At 39.2% G+C, this 14,955-nt stretch overlaps 1 protein-coding gene across 6 annotated transcripts in view; it reads left to right on the top strand.

The window, feature by feature from the left end:
- The window catches only part of UBAP1 (ubiquitin associated protein 1), a 61,201-nt gene that overhangs the window by 22,248 nt on the left and 23,998 nt on the right, over positions 1–14,955 (top strand). For all 6 annotated transcript variants that reach the window (XM_047829331.1, XM_047829332.1, XM_047829334.1 and 3 more), the window contains one exon: positions 11,118–11,158. In XM_047829331.1, the coding sequence (XP_047685287.1) occupies positions 11,125–11,158 (34 nt within the window). In that variant the 5' untranslated portion in view covers positions 11,118–11,124. The remainder of the gene's footprint in view (positions 1–11,117; positions 11,159–14,955) is intronic.

Raw genomic sequence — 14,955 nt, 5'->3', positions numbered from 1 at the left:
TATCTTCTCCCATTTTGTCAGTTGCCTTTTAGTTTTGCTGATTGTTTCCTTCACTGTGCAGAAACTTTTTATTTTGATGAGGTTCCAATAGTTCATTTTTGCTTTCGTTTCCCTTGCCTCCGGAGACGTGTTGAGTAAGAAGTTGCTGCAGCCAAGATCAAAGAGGTTTTTGCCTGCTTTCTCCTCAAGGATTTTGATGGCTTCCTGTCTTATGTTTAGGTCTTTCATCCATTTTGAGTTTATTTTTTGTGTGTGGCGTAAGACAGTGGTTCAGGTTCATTTTTCTGCATATCGCTGACCAGTTTTCCCAGCACTACTTGCTGAAGAGACTGACTTTATTCCATTGGATATTCTTTCCTGTTTTGTCAAAGATTAGTTGGCCATATGTTTGTGAGTCCTAGGTTTTTTTTCCTAGTTACAAGGTATGTCCATCAAGAGATATGTGCTCCATATAGAAAACCTGGAAAGCAAATAGCACAAAAGAGAAAACCAAGAGCCCCATGTTGTAAACCCATCATCCAAATAGAACCACCATATTTGTTTCTGTATTCACACAAACATATGCTCCTGTTTTCTAAAATGGCAGGGCCTATTAGATTTTGTTTCTGCAGGTTAGTGATTCAAATTTAGGTTTTCCATTTTCACTCTCTGTAAAACAGTGGTTCTCAGGACAAATCTGACTGAACAAGCACTATTCCAGCTGAATTGAAAGTAGAAATTAATGCAAAAAGAAAAACTTACTGGTGTTATTGAAATGCTCCTCAGTATGAATCTGTGTACTGTTGACCTCTATTGTTGGTCTTCCATCTTAAGCCAAATAGGCTGAGGTAAGGGGATTAGTTTTGCAAACACAGAGCTTGTGGACAGTGATAGACCCTGAAAATAATGCCTCTGGCTAATTCTCAGACTTGAAGAAACTGAAAGTAGGGTCTCATAAAAATTCTGTTCAGTGTTCATGGCCATGTTCTTCATCAGAATAAGAGTCTAATATTTTTTTATTTTTTATTTTTTATTTTTAACATCTATTCATCTTTAAGAGACAGAGACAGAGTGCAAGTGGGGAAGGGGCAGAGAGAGAGGGGGAGACACAGAATCTGAAGCAGGCTCCAGGCTCTGAGCTGTCAGCATAGAGCCCGATGCAGGGCTCAAACCCACTAAACATGAGATCATGACCTGAGCTGAAGTGGGATGTTTAACCAACTGAGCCACCCAGGCACCCCAGAATAAGAGTCTAATATTAATATTCAAATAAAAATCTACATTATTGTGTATAGGTACACCAGTTTACTGGTAGGTAGAGTACTTGACAAGTGGTTTACTCTCTTCTAAGTTATATTTTTACCAACCTTTGTTGAGCTCTTTCTCAGTCTCAAGCATTATGCAAAGATATGTTTTTTGTTTTTTTAATAACCATACTCATTTGAGGTTGTTATTTTACATAAAATGGTTTCCAGACTTTTGGGTTTCATGGATCACTGACATTAAAAAGGGGGAGGTGGTATTAACATGGTTGCTAGCTTTTCGTTTTGCCATAGAGACCTCTTTTAAAAGTTACTGTGTATAGTAAATGATGATATCACTTATCCTGAGTACTGAATATTTAATTTTTTTTTAACGTTTATTTATTTTTGAGAGACAGAGCACAAGTGGGGAGGGGCAGAGAGGAAGAAACATACCAAGGAACAGGCTCCAGGCTCTAAGTGGTCAGCACAGAGCCTGATGCGGGGCTCGGACACACAGACTGTAATCATGACCTGAGCTGAAGTCGGATGCCCAACCGACTGAGCCACCCAGGCGCCCCATGAGTACTAAATATTTAATATGGAAACAAATATTTTTGCTTAATTTATTCTACGTGATAGATTTATGGTATGTTTAGGGTTGGCGTATTATTCAATCTACTACCTTTATTTACTATTTTACTGTTGGAACTGAGGCTCCAAAATATCTCTTGAGATCTGTGAAAAAGCTTTTTTCTGATGAATATAGTATAGCCTAGAATTGACATATTAATGGCTTCTACAAGTGTGATTTTTGTCTTATACATATTAGTGTGAATGCTAGTTGTATAGGTGTTAACTTTGTTTTTAGACTTGAAATCTGATGATTTCCAGAAGCTTCTTTTTCTGTAAGTTGGGAGAATTTTCTGGATTAATTTGCATCTTGGGAAATTACTGATTGCATCTCTTGTTGCAGTATAATGTGTGACTGTGATAGCTTACTGAGATACTAAATTGCTGTTGTGTATTAGGAAACTATAGAATGTAATTTCATGTTAATAGGAATTTAATGTCCTAAGAAAGGGAAGAAAGAAAATGAGAACATCATTGTAATTGCCCTTGGGCTTTGTCTTCTTTAAGAAAGGGCCTGTGCTTTGGCAGGATGTTTGTATTGTCTTGGTTTCCTACCCCTACACTCCTCACCTTTCCCTTTTTCCATTCCTTATCCCATCTCTTCTGTTTCTTGCACTCTAGCTCCTCTTCTGCATGCAGTTCTCTTCCTTTTACCTATTTCCGCATCTCTTTTTGTTCTCGGATATCTAATTAGTGAGTTAAATTTTAAGTTACCAGGTTTTCTTTCCATAGCATTTGAACTGAAGTGGCACTAAACTGGCAAAAATAGAACATTGCTGTTGGGGTGCCTGGGTGGCTCAGTCGTTTAAGTGTCCAACTATTGATTTTGGCTCATGTCAGGATCCCTTGGGATCGAGACCCACTTTGGGCTCAGCACAGAGTGTAGAGCCTGCTTGGGATTGTCTCTCTCCTCCTTTCTCTGTCCCGCCCCCCCCCCCCCCCCCCCCCCGCAAATAATAAACTTAAAACAACAACAACATTGCTGTTAAGTTCCTGGGTGCTTCAAGGAGTTCTACATTTTATTAGTGTAAGAGTTTGTCATTTAAGAATGTGTGCTGTTCTTATTTACTTGATACTTTTCCTTTAATATAAGCACTTATATTTATTTTAATGGAAATTTATGATTACTTAGGATTTTTTTTCCCCCTGTGAGCACTTATAATTTTACATTGGGGGCAAATGTATTTTTTTCAGTCTTGTTTTGTATACATTTTTTACATAGTTAAAGTAATTCAGTCCAACTTGTAAAAACAGTTTAAAACTTACACTTATTTTCAATTATATGCTCTTAATAAGCATTTGTTTTGTTTTACTTTATTTTTGAGAGACAGAGACAGAGCATGAGCTGGGGAGGGACAGAGAGAGAGGGAGACACAAAATCTGAAGCAGACTCCAGGCTCTGAGCTGTCAGCACAGAGCCCGATGTGGGGCTCGAACCTACGAACTATGAGATCATGACCTGAGCTGAAGTTGGATGCTTAACCAACTGAACCACCCAGGCACCCCTAATAAACATTCTTAATTGCATTACCACTTGTCTTTTGAATTTTTCCATAATTTATTTAATCATTTCCCCATAATTAAACATTTAGATTATAGGAAGATGTTATAAGAAATAGTTATAATTAAATAAAATATGGGAAGCTTATAAGGAAATATAAATAGCAATAAATTATCTGTCTCACTTGATTTGTTTCAGATATTCCAGGAAAAAAATATTGACCCAAATAGCTATTAAAATCCTTTTGGTGGGGCGCCTGGGTGGCGTAGTCGGTTAAGCGTCCGACTTCAGCCAGGTCACAATCTCACAGTCCGGGAGTTTGAGCCCCGCGTCAGGCTCTGGGCTGATGGCTCAGAGCCTGGAGCCTGTTTCCGATTCTGTGTCTCCTTCTCTCTCTGCCCCTCCCCTGTTCATGCTCTGTCTCTCTCTGTCCCAAAAATAAATAAATGTTGAAAAAAAAATTTTTTTTTTAAATAAAATCCTTTTGGTTCTTGAGAGACAGTGAAGTTTTACTGCATATCAGACATTAGAAAAATCTTTAATGTAAATGACCAGATATGAATTTCCTGTTTCTTAAGGTTTGTGGAAAATGTAGGAGTTGCATTCAGTGAATTGTTTTACTATTTAAAGAAAACGCCTAGGGGCGCCTGGGTGGCGCAGTCAGTTAGGCGTCCGACTTCAGCCAGGTCACGATCTCGCGGTCCGTGAGTTCGAGCCCCGCGTCGGGCTCTGGGCTGATGGCTCAGAGCCTGGAGCCTGTTTCCGATTCTGTGTCTCCCTCTCTCTCTGCCCCTACCCCGTTCATGCTCTGTCTCTCTCTGTCCCAAAAATAAATAAACGTTGAAAAAAAAAAATTAAAGAAAACGCCTAGAAAATCTACATTTTATCACCTTTAGTGAGGCAAATTTTTAAATAATTTATTTCCTTTTATTTAGTAATAAGGGATACTATATTTTAATTTTCACTTACTATTTTTTAGTAGAGATTTTGCTTTGTTGAAGGTAATATGCATGCTTTAAAATGGGGACTAGGAGGGGCGCCTGGGTGGCTCAGTTGGTTGAGTCTCCAACTTCGGCTCAGGTCATGATCTCGCAGTTCGTGGGTTTGAGCCCTGCGTCGGGCTTTGTGCCGGCAGCTCGGAGCCTGGAGCTGCTTCGGATTCTGTGTCTCCCTCTGTCTCTACCCCTTGCCCGCACACCCTCTGTCTGTCTCTCCCTCTCTCTCAAAAATAAACATTAAAAAATTTTTTTCTAAATGGAGAATAGGAAGCTGAGTTTTTAATTTGCATTTCCCTGACTAATGAATAACGATGTTGAACATCATCTCGTGTGTATATCTTCTTTGAATAATTGACCATTCATATTCTTTTGCCTATTTTCTAGTTGGATTATTTGTCTTTTTATTATTGAGTTGTGGACTTATTTATGTATTCTAGATACAAGCCCCTTCCATTTTGTGGGTTGTGTTTTGGTGGAGCTTTTTTTTTCTTTAAAAAAGCTATTAAGAATCCATTTAGGGGCGTTTTTTTTCTTTAAAAAAGCTATTAAGAATCCATTTAGGGGCATCTAGCTGGCTCAGTCAGTAGAGCATGAGACTCCTTTTTTTTTTCCTTTCTATTTATTTATTTTTTATAATTTACATCCATGTTAGCACATGGTACAACAATGATTTCAGGAGTACATTCCTTTAAGCCCCTTACCCATTTAACCCATCCCCCCTTCCATAACCCCTCCAGCAACCCTCTGTTTGTTCTCTGTATTTAAGAGTCTCTTATGTTTTGTTCCCCTCCCTGTTTTTATATTATTTTTGCTTCCCTTCCCTTATGTTCATTTGTTTTGTATCTTAAAGTCCTCATATGAGTGAAGTCATGTGATATTTGTCTTTCTCTGACTAATTTTGCTTAGCATAACAGGCTCCAGTTCCATCTACATAGTGGCAAATGGCAAGATTTCATCCTTTTCGATTGCCAAGTAATACTCCATTGTATATATATACACCACATCATCTTTATCCATTCATCTATCGATGGACATTTAGGCTCTTTCCATAGTTTGGCTGTTGTTGATAGTGTTGCTATAAACATTGGGGTGCATGTGCCCCTTTGAAACAGCATCCCTGTATCCCTTGGATAAATACCTAGTAGTGCAATTGCTGAGTTGTAGAGTAGGTCTATTTTTAGTTTTTCGAGGAACCTCCATACTGTTTTCCAGAGTGGCTGCACCAGCTTGCATTCCCACCAACAATGCAAAAGAGATCCTGTTTCTCTGCATCCTTGCCAACATCTGTTGTTGCCTGAGTTGTTAATGTTAGCCCTTCTGATAGGTGTGAGGTGGTATCTCATTGTGGTTTTGATTTGTATTTCCCGGGTGATGAGTGATGTTGAGCATTTTTTCATGGCCTGAGCCGAAATCAAAAGAGTAGGATGCTCAGCTGACTGAGCCACCCAGGCACCCCCTGTTTGCAAAATAATAATAGTAATTATTAATATTTAAGTTTATTTTGAGAAACATGACCAGGGGAGGGTCATGGGGTGGGGGGAGAGAATCCCAATAGGTTCTGCACTGTGAGTGCAGAGCCTGATGTGGGGCTTGATTGAATCCATGAACTGTAAGATGATCTGTGCTGAAATCAAGAGCCAGATGTTTCACTGACTGGCCACCCAGGGGCCTTGCAAAATTATTTTTTATTTTATTTTATTATTAATAACTTTTTAGGTTTTGGCCTTTAGTCTGAAAAAGTGTTGATTGAAAGTGTACAGTAGAGGTGCCTGGGTGGCTCAGTCGGTTAAGCATCCGACTTCCGCTCAGGTTGTGATCTCACAGTCTGAGTTTGAGCCCCACGTCAGGCTCTGTGCTGATAGCTCACAGCCTGGAGCCTGCTTCAGATTCTGTGTCTCCCTCTCTCTGACCCTCCCCTGTTCATGCTCTGTCTCTCTCTGTCTCAAAAATAAATAAACATTAAAAAAATTTTTTTAAATGAAAAAAAGTGTACAATAGAGTGGGTGCAAGCGGCTGTGGGCCATGTAACTGCCAATAAAAATTATCTTTTATTTTTTTATTTTAATATTTATTTTTTAGAGACAGAGAAAGAGCATGTGTGGGGGAGGGGCAGAGAGCGAGGGAGACACAGAATCTGAAGCAGGTTCCAGGCTCTGAGCTGTCAGCACAGAGCCCGTCAGGGGGCTAGACATGACCTGAGCCGAAGTCAGATGCTTAACCGACTGAGCCATCCAGACCCTCCATAAAAATTATTTTTGAATCAGAGGCCCAAGCAGCCTCTCCCAAGCCATTTACATCTCAAAACAGCTCCTTCTTGAAACTGCTTATATCCCACAATATTAATAAATATTAGGGACATATAGATGAAAATACTCATTTTCTGTATCTGTTTATGAGCATATTCACAGCTTTCTTTGGTGGATGCTTAAATACTGCTTTTCTCTACAGACACTTAAAAAAACATATTTCTGATATATGTCTGTGTGTGAAGGTTGAGGCTGCCCACATTCTTGCTTATTGGGTTTAGAAGTCTTGGGGCTCCTGGGTGGCTTAGTCAGTTGAGCATCCGACTTCAGCTCGGGTCATGATCTCGTAGCTAGTGAGTTCAAGCCCTGCGTCAAGCTCTGTGCTGACAGCTCGGAGCCTGGAGCCTGCTTTGGATTCTGTGTCTCCTTCTCTGCTCCTAACCCAGTCATATTCTGTCTCCATCTCTCTCAAAAATAAATAAACATTAAAAAAAATTTTTAAAGAAGTCTCACTGTATTGTGGTTTATGTACATTTTGATGACCGTAAAAGCATGTTCGCCAATGAAATGTCTTCTGCGTATGTAAAATGTTTTGATGATCCATGTACTTTATAATTTCAAATCTTCACTAATTAGAATATCAACCAGAATACTTCATCCCCACCTTGTGCTGGAAAACCGAAACTTTTTTTTTAATGTTTCTATTTATTTTTGAGAGTGTGCACACACAAGCAAGGCAGGGGCAGAGAGAGAGGGAGGCATTGGGTTCTGCACTGACAGCAGAGAGCCCAATGTGGCGCTCAAACTCAAGAACTGTTGATGATGATGTGAGCTGAAGTCGGATGCTTTAGCAACTGACTAACCCAGGTGCCCCCAAAAAACAGAAAATTTTAAGTAAAACTTTAAAGAAGGTATGACAAAAATTTTTTTAGTTTATTTATTTTGAGAGAGTGAGTGGGTGAAGGGCAAGGAGAGAGAGGGAGGGAGGGAGAATCCCAAGCAGCCTCTGCACTGTCAATGCAGAGCCCGACTTGGGACTCAAACTCACCAGCCATGAGATCATGATCTGAGCCAAAATCAAGAGTCAAATGCTTAATTGACTGAGCCATGCAGGTGTTCCCAAATTTTTAAAAAAAGATTTTTAAAGTAATCTCTACACCCAACATGGGGCTTGAATTGGCAGTCTTAGGATCAGAGTCACACACTCTTCCAACCGAGCCAGCCTGGTGCCCCAGAAATTATGAATTTTATACCTGTTTGCAATAGAATGTTCAGAAACCATAGAGAAATGTCATGAATTATTTCAAGTTCTACCACCTAGAGGATCCACTTTGGTTAAAATATTTTAAAATTTTACTAAAATTTAATTAAAAAACTACTTATTTATACAATATTTATTTTTGAGAGAGAGCATGAACTGGAGAGGGGCAGAGAGAGAGGGGGACAGAGGATCCAAAGTGGGCTCTGTGCTGACAGCAATGAGCCTGATGTGGGGTTTGAACTCACGAACCATGAGATCATGCATGACCTGAGCTGAAGTCGGATGCTCAACCGACTGAGTCACTCAGGTGCTTGTAATTTTATTTTTTAGTTAGTTTTTTTAAATGCTTTTTTAAAAAAAAATATTTTTGAGAGAGAGACAGAGCGTGAGCAGGGGAGGGGCAGAGAGAGAGAGAGAGAGAGAGAATATCTGAAGCAGTCTCCAGGCTCCTGTCAGCACAGAGCCCAACGCAGGGCTTGAACTTGTGAACCATGAGATCATGACCTGAGCTGAAGTTGGGTGCTTAACCGACAGAGCCACCCAGGCACCCCTTAGTTTTTTTAAGTAGACTTCATGCCCAGTGTGTAGCCCAGCATGGGGCTTGAACTCACAATCCTGAGACAAGACCTGAGCTGACATCAAGATTCGGATGCTTAACTGACTGAGCCACCCAGGCACCTCTAAATTTTATTAATTTTTAAAAAGATTTTATTTTCGAGTAATCTCTACACCCAACACGGGGCTCAAACTTGCAACCTCGGCCAAGATCAAGAGTTGTATGCTGTACGGAATGAGCCAGCCAGGTGCCCCTTACATAATACATTTTATCCTGTATAGTCCCTGGTAGTTAGATTACTTTTTTATTCCTATAGTCTTGACTATTTTTTATTCCTTTTTTTGTTTTTTAAAGAAGCAGTCTCTATTTTATTTATTTTTAATGTTTATTTATTTTTGAGAGAGAGTGCAAACAAGGGAGGCGCAGAGAAAGAAGGACACAGAGGATCTGAAGCAGGCTCTGAACTGTCAGCGCAGAGCCCAATGCAGGGCTCAAACTCACAAACTGTGAGATCATGACCTGAGTTGAAGTCAGATGCTTAACAGACTGAGCCACCCAGGAGCCCTATTTTTTTTTATTCCTATAGTTCATTGTAAGTAGAATCATATAATATGTTACCTTTTGATCCTGGCTTCTTTCATATACCATGATGCATTTGAGATTTGTCTGTGTGGTTGTGGTGTATCAGATACTGTGTATAAGTCACCTTTTTTTTTTTTTTTTTTTTTAAAGCACATGTGCTCCTGAAGTGAGCACCATGCATTTTTTTTTAATTAAAAAAATTTTTTTTAATTATAGAGAGACCAGGGGAGAGGGGCAGGAAGAGAGAGAATCTTAAGCAGTCTCCATAATCAATGCAGAGCCCGATACGGGTCTCAATCCCACAACCCTGGGATCATGACCTGAGCCGAAATCAAGAGTCTGATGCTCGATCGACTGAGCCACCCAGGTGCCCCACAGTTCATCCACTTAAAGTATACAGTCTGGGGGCGCCTGGGTGGCTCAGTTGCTTAAGCTTCTGAATTCCAGCTCAGGTCGTTCTCATGGTTTAGGAAGTTCAAGCCACTCATTGGGCTCTCTGCAGAGCATGCTTTAGATCCTGTCCTCTCTCTCTGCCCCTCGTCCCCTTGCATGTGCGCGCTCTCTCTCTCTCTCTCTCTCTCTCTCTCTCTCAAAAACAAAAACCCCCCTATTAAAAAAAAAGTGTACAATCCAGTCACCACCACAATCAGTCTTAGAACATTTTCATCACTCCAAAAAGAAACCCTGTACCCCTGAGCCATTATCTTCCCATTTCCCTGAATTTTTATATATGATACAAAGTATGGATAAAGGTTTATTTTTTTGCGTATGAATGTCTGGCACCATTTGTTGAGAAGACGATCCTTTCCCCTTTAAGCTTTTGTGCCTTTGTTGAAAATCAACTGGCTATATGTGTATGGCTGTATTTCTGGACTCTTTTTTTGGGATGTATGATATCCTTATGCCATTTCCACAATCTTAATTACTGTAGCTTAATAGTAAGCTTTGAAGTCAGGTGATAAGTTCTCCAACTTTTTCTTTTTGAGAATCATTTTGGGTATTCTATTTTCTTTGCCTTTCCGTGTAAATTTTAAAATCCCCTTGTCAATTTCAAAGTAAACAAATATAATAAATCCTGTGCAGATTTTAATTCTATTTTGAATAATTTTCACAAGACAGGTGTAATACACTTGGTTTTTGTTTTTTTTTTTTACTTTCAGTGAAAATGGATTATTTTCAGTATGATGCTTTTCAGTGTATTGTAATGCAGGTTAATAGACAAAAGACCATAAATTCGTATAGCTAACCTTAATTTTTTTCCTGCTTACGTTTTAGGCAAGTTAAAGGTATAAACATCATGTCAAGGGCAATAAACTTTTAGGTTGAAGAGCTCAGATTATTTGTGTAAGACAGGACTTAATACCTACATATATAGGGGTTGAAAATGCAAAGGTAATATTAAGCTAGATGTGTGGTTTTGATATTTTTCTTTTATTTAGAAAAATTTTATACTAATTAAACTGTACAGAAGATTGTATGTAATTCATTCCCTGCTTAAGAAATTACTGTTAGAGTTAGTTGCCAGCAAAAGGTCTATATTTGCATAACTGAAAAATGCTTTTTTTAATCTATTACTGACATATTTGTAGTTTGTATCAAGAAGGTATATGCTTTGTAATTTTTTCCTTTTGGTAGTCCACATATCAATTGGTCAAAGGTTAGTATGCTTTTCTTCTCATATATTTAGTATATTCAGAACATGCAGTTTTATAAATAGTTAACTTTTCTGTAGAAAACTAGTATCTCTTCCTTTCTGCTTTCTTTTTTGAGACTTTGGGGCTGAGAAATTTGAGGACTGTATCAGTCCTGGAACCTTTTAGTCTTCTGGTTTCTTTTTTGTAGTCTCAATATTCTTTTCTTTTTTCTTTTTTCTTTTCTTTTCATGTTTATTTTGAGAGAGAGAGAGAGAGCACATGCGTGAGTGGGGAAGGGATAGAGAGAGGGAGAGAATCCCGTGCAAATCTCTGTCACAAAATTGTGAGATCATGACCTGAGCCGAAATCAAAGAATCGGATCCTTAACCCTGAGCCACCCAGATGCCCCTATAGTCTCAATATTCCTATAATTTGTTTATATCCCTCAGAGTATCATGTGCCTAAAAATATTTCTTTGCTTTTCAGGTTCTAAATGGCTTCTAAGAAGTTGGGTGCAGATTTTCATGGTAAGTGGACTGTTAGATATAATGGTTTAAGTTATGATTTGATTAGAGGATTTGAAATCACTTAGCATTGTTTAAGTAAGTGCCGCTTTTTATTTATTTAAATGGGCAGCTTGAGAAAAAGTTGTACAATAGGGTAGCATATACATTCCAATGGATTTCAGGTAATTTAGTATTTAAGTATTTAAGTAGGTAGTTAAACTTTAGAGTCTCGCTGGTTATTGTACTTAAAATTACCAGGGATGGATAGGGAGCCTATCTATTTTTATTGTTCTTCAGCAGTATTTTGAAGTAGTTACCATTCCCTTTCTTATCCCGTGGTCATAGTTCTTTGCCATCTCAAATGTGAAAAATTCTAAATCTTTAGTTAATACTTAATAATGGTTTGGTTTAGTGTCCATCCCCTCATCCTTCCTGCCCCACAATAATAGGAAGTAATTACTACAAATAAACCATGATCAGCGGATCAGTAATTACAGGAATGTCAGTAGTAGTAATTACAGTTTTGCATTTGAAACTAATCGTTTATCATCTGGGACACCTGGGTGCCTCAGTCAGTTACACATCTGACTTGGGCTCAGATCATGATCTCACGGCTCTTGAGTTTGAGCCCTGTGTCTGGAGCCTGCTTTGGATTCTGTCTCCCTCCCTCTCTGCCCCTTCCCTGCTTGTGTGCACGCTCGCTCGGTCTCTTAAAAATAAATCAACACTAAAAAAAATTTTTAAATATGGGGGTGCCTGGGTGACTCAGTCAGTTGGGCGTCTGACTTCTGCGCAGGTCATGATCTCGCAGTTCATGGGTTCGCGCCCCACGTCAGGCTTTGTTCTGACAGCACGGAGTCTGGAGCCTGCTTTGAGTTCTGTGTCTCCCTCTCTCTGTGCCCTTCCGCTGTCATGCTCTGTCTCTCTCTCTCTCTCTCAAAAACAAATAAACATTAAAAAAATTTTTTTTTAATTAAAAAGAAACTAATAGTTTATCATTGAAAAAAATTTTTTTTTACGTTTATTTATGATTGAGAGACAGAGACAGAGCATGAGCAGGGGAGGGGCAGAGAGAAAGGGAGACACAGAATCTGAAGCAGGCCCCAGGTTCTGAGCCGTCAGCACAGAGCCCGACGTGGGGCTCAAACTCAAAAACCATGAGATCATGACCTGAGCTGAAGTCAGACGCTTAACCGACTGAGCCACCCAGGTGCTCCATAATAGTTTGTTATTTAAAAAAAATTTTTTTTTCTTAATGTTTATTTATTTTTGAGAGAGATACAGAATGTGAGTGGGGGAGGGTTAGAGAGAGAGGGAGACACAGAATCTGAAGAGGGCTCCAGGCTCTGAGCTGTTAGCACAGAGCTTGATGTGGGGCTAGAACCCATGAATGGTGAGATCAGACCTGAGCTGAAGTTGGACACCCAGCCGACTGAGCCACCCAGGTGCCCTTGTCATCCTTTTCTAAGATATGACTTTCCAAAATTGAATACATTAGTAAGCTTTATTATATGCATTTGGGAGGAATAGAGATGCCTAAGAAGTTAAAATTAGACCCTCTTTTCATATAGTAGAATTAAACAACAGAAATATCCAGACAACACCGTTAATTTAAATAGGTTTTTAAAGCTGATTTTCCATTTTTAAAATCATGTCATTGTAAGAATGGTTTGCCAGATGGCATGGCAACATGTGTTGGTATGCTCTTCTGATCTACAAATGGTTGCTTGTTAGTATCAGCTGAGTCAGGGTGCTGGAGCAGTCACTGGGGTTCTAACTTGCTATTATATTTTATACAAGTGTTTAATATTTTGAATTACTATTGTGTTTATCCTTACATGCATCACTTGTATATGTTTTGTTAAATCCTTTTGGAGTTAAGTCATTCTGACTCTGGAATTTGCATTCTGTGTAGCAGGTGGGGCATCAGATCTGCCAGGTAACCTATTTTGTATTATTTAAGGATTATTATGTGGCTCTTTCATAGTATTTGGATGATAGTAGAGAGGCAGATCTGAAGTTGCTTCTGGATAGCTTTTTTCAAGACAAAAGAGGACAGCAAATGACAGAGGAAAGACCTAGGGGAGAAAATAGCAAAAAAGAAAAATTTTAACTTACCTTATTTCAAAAGACAAGTTACATATCTTGGCTCTTTAGGAAACCCTTTTTGACTGGAGTGAAAATAAGATGGACTCCAGATTATGTGTTTCAGCTAAACAATCCAGAGAGAAGATTCTAATTTTGAAGTTACCTGATCAGTAAAGACTTGTTTTTTAGAAAGTCCTCCATCACCTTGCATTCCTCACCAAAATTTTATTAAGCAAAATATTTGGAATAAAATTTGAGAATAGATTTTCTCTTTCTCTCTTCAGCTTCTTCTGCTTTAAACTGCTGAGTTCCTACCTGAATTTCCATTGCTTTCGTTGAGTTTTTAGAGTAAAGAATCTTATTTTTAGATAGCATATAGTTTAAGGAATAGAAATTAAAGGAAATAGGCAAAAAAAAAAAAAAAGATGGGAGTAGGCAGTCTTGTAGGTAGCTGAGTGTGGGAAATCAAGTTCAGCTTGGCCTTACAAATCAGAAAGCCAGGAAACTAAGGCATCTGCTCCCATCTCTCAGAAGGCTACATAGCCTTTCCTTACTGCTTTTCTCTGCGGGTGTGCTCCATTTTTGTTCTTCTGTTAATAGACTTGCTTTCTTGGCCTACTTGCCTACTTGTATAGAGTGCATAGGACCAAAAATGCACCCCCTCCCCCCATATGGTGTTGCTTGGTACTTGATCTTTCAGTTTAAGCAGCTAGCATCATATAGCTGAAGTTTTTCTGTCTTTTGGCCAAGGGAGAATCTGATTGGCACAGCCTAGCTTATAGGCCTGTGGATTGATTCTCCCTAAGTTAGGTATTATCTGACTGGCCCATTAGGGTTAGTGGGTATATGTGTGTGTGTAATTCTTCCAGGGGCATTTTGGGGTGTGGACAGGAGGTAGCATCTGCTCTTGTGACTGGATATTAAATAGTTTTTTTTTTTCTTTTCAAATATTTGAGTTGACTAGATTTTTTTGCTATGCTGTCTTATGACTGGTATTTAACTTACCTTCAAGTTTGTTTTTTTCAACTGAGGTTGAACTTCTTCCACTGTCATTAATAATTACATATCCCTAAATAACAGAATAAGAGATATAAACAATCCTCAAAGACTTTTAAAACTATTGTTCTTATAGGGGTGCCTGGGTGGCTCAGTTGGTTAAGTGCCCGATTTTAGCACAGGTCATGATCTTGCAATTTGGGAGTTCGAGCCCCACATCACTCTCTCTGCTGTCAGTGCACACAGCCTGCTTCAGATCCTCTGTCTTCCTCTCTCTCTCTGCCCCTCCCCTGCTTGCACACTTGCTCTCAAAAATAAATAAACATTAGGGGTGCCTGGGTGGCTGAGTCGGTTAAGCGTCTGACTTTGGCTCAGGTCATGATCTCAGAGTTCATGGGTTCAAACCCCACATCGGCCTCTGTACTGACAGCTCAGAGCCTGGAGTCTGCTTCAGTTTCTGTGCCTTCCTCTCTCCTCTGCCCCTCCCCCTCTTGAGCTCTGTCTCTCAAAAATAAATAAACGTTAAAAAAAATTAAAAAATACTGTTCTTAGAATATGTAAATTGCAAACCCTTGGGTCAGTGTAATTCAGGCCTTTCCTGGAGCCTGGTGCTTTACAATATTAATCCCCTTTAGTTTTTTGTTTTTTTTTTTTTTTTCAACGTTTATTTATTTTTGGGACAGAGAGAGACAGAGCATGAACGGGCGAGGGGCAGAGAGAGAGGGAGACACAGA

The sequence above is a fragment of the Prionailurus viverrinus genome, chromosome D4 (genome assembly GCF_022837055.1).
Source record: "Prionailurus viverrinus isolate Anna chromosome D4, UM_Priviv_1.0, whole genome shotgun sequence".
NCBI lineage: Eukaryota > Metazoa > Chordata > Mammalia > Carnivora > Felidae > Prionailurus > Prionailurus viverrinus.
This window is presented reverse-complemented; position numbering and strand designations above follow the sequence as displayed.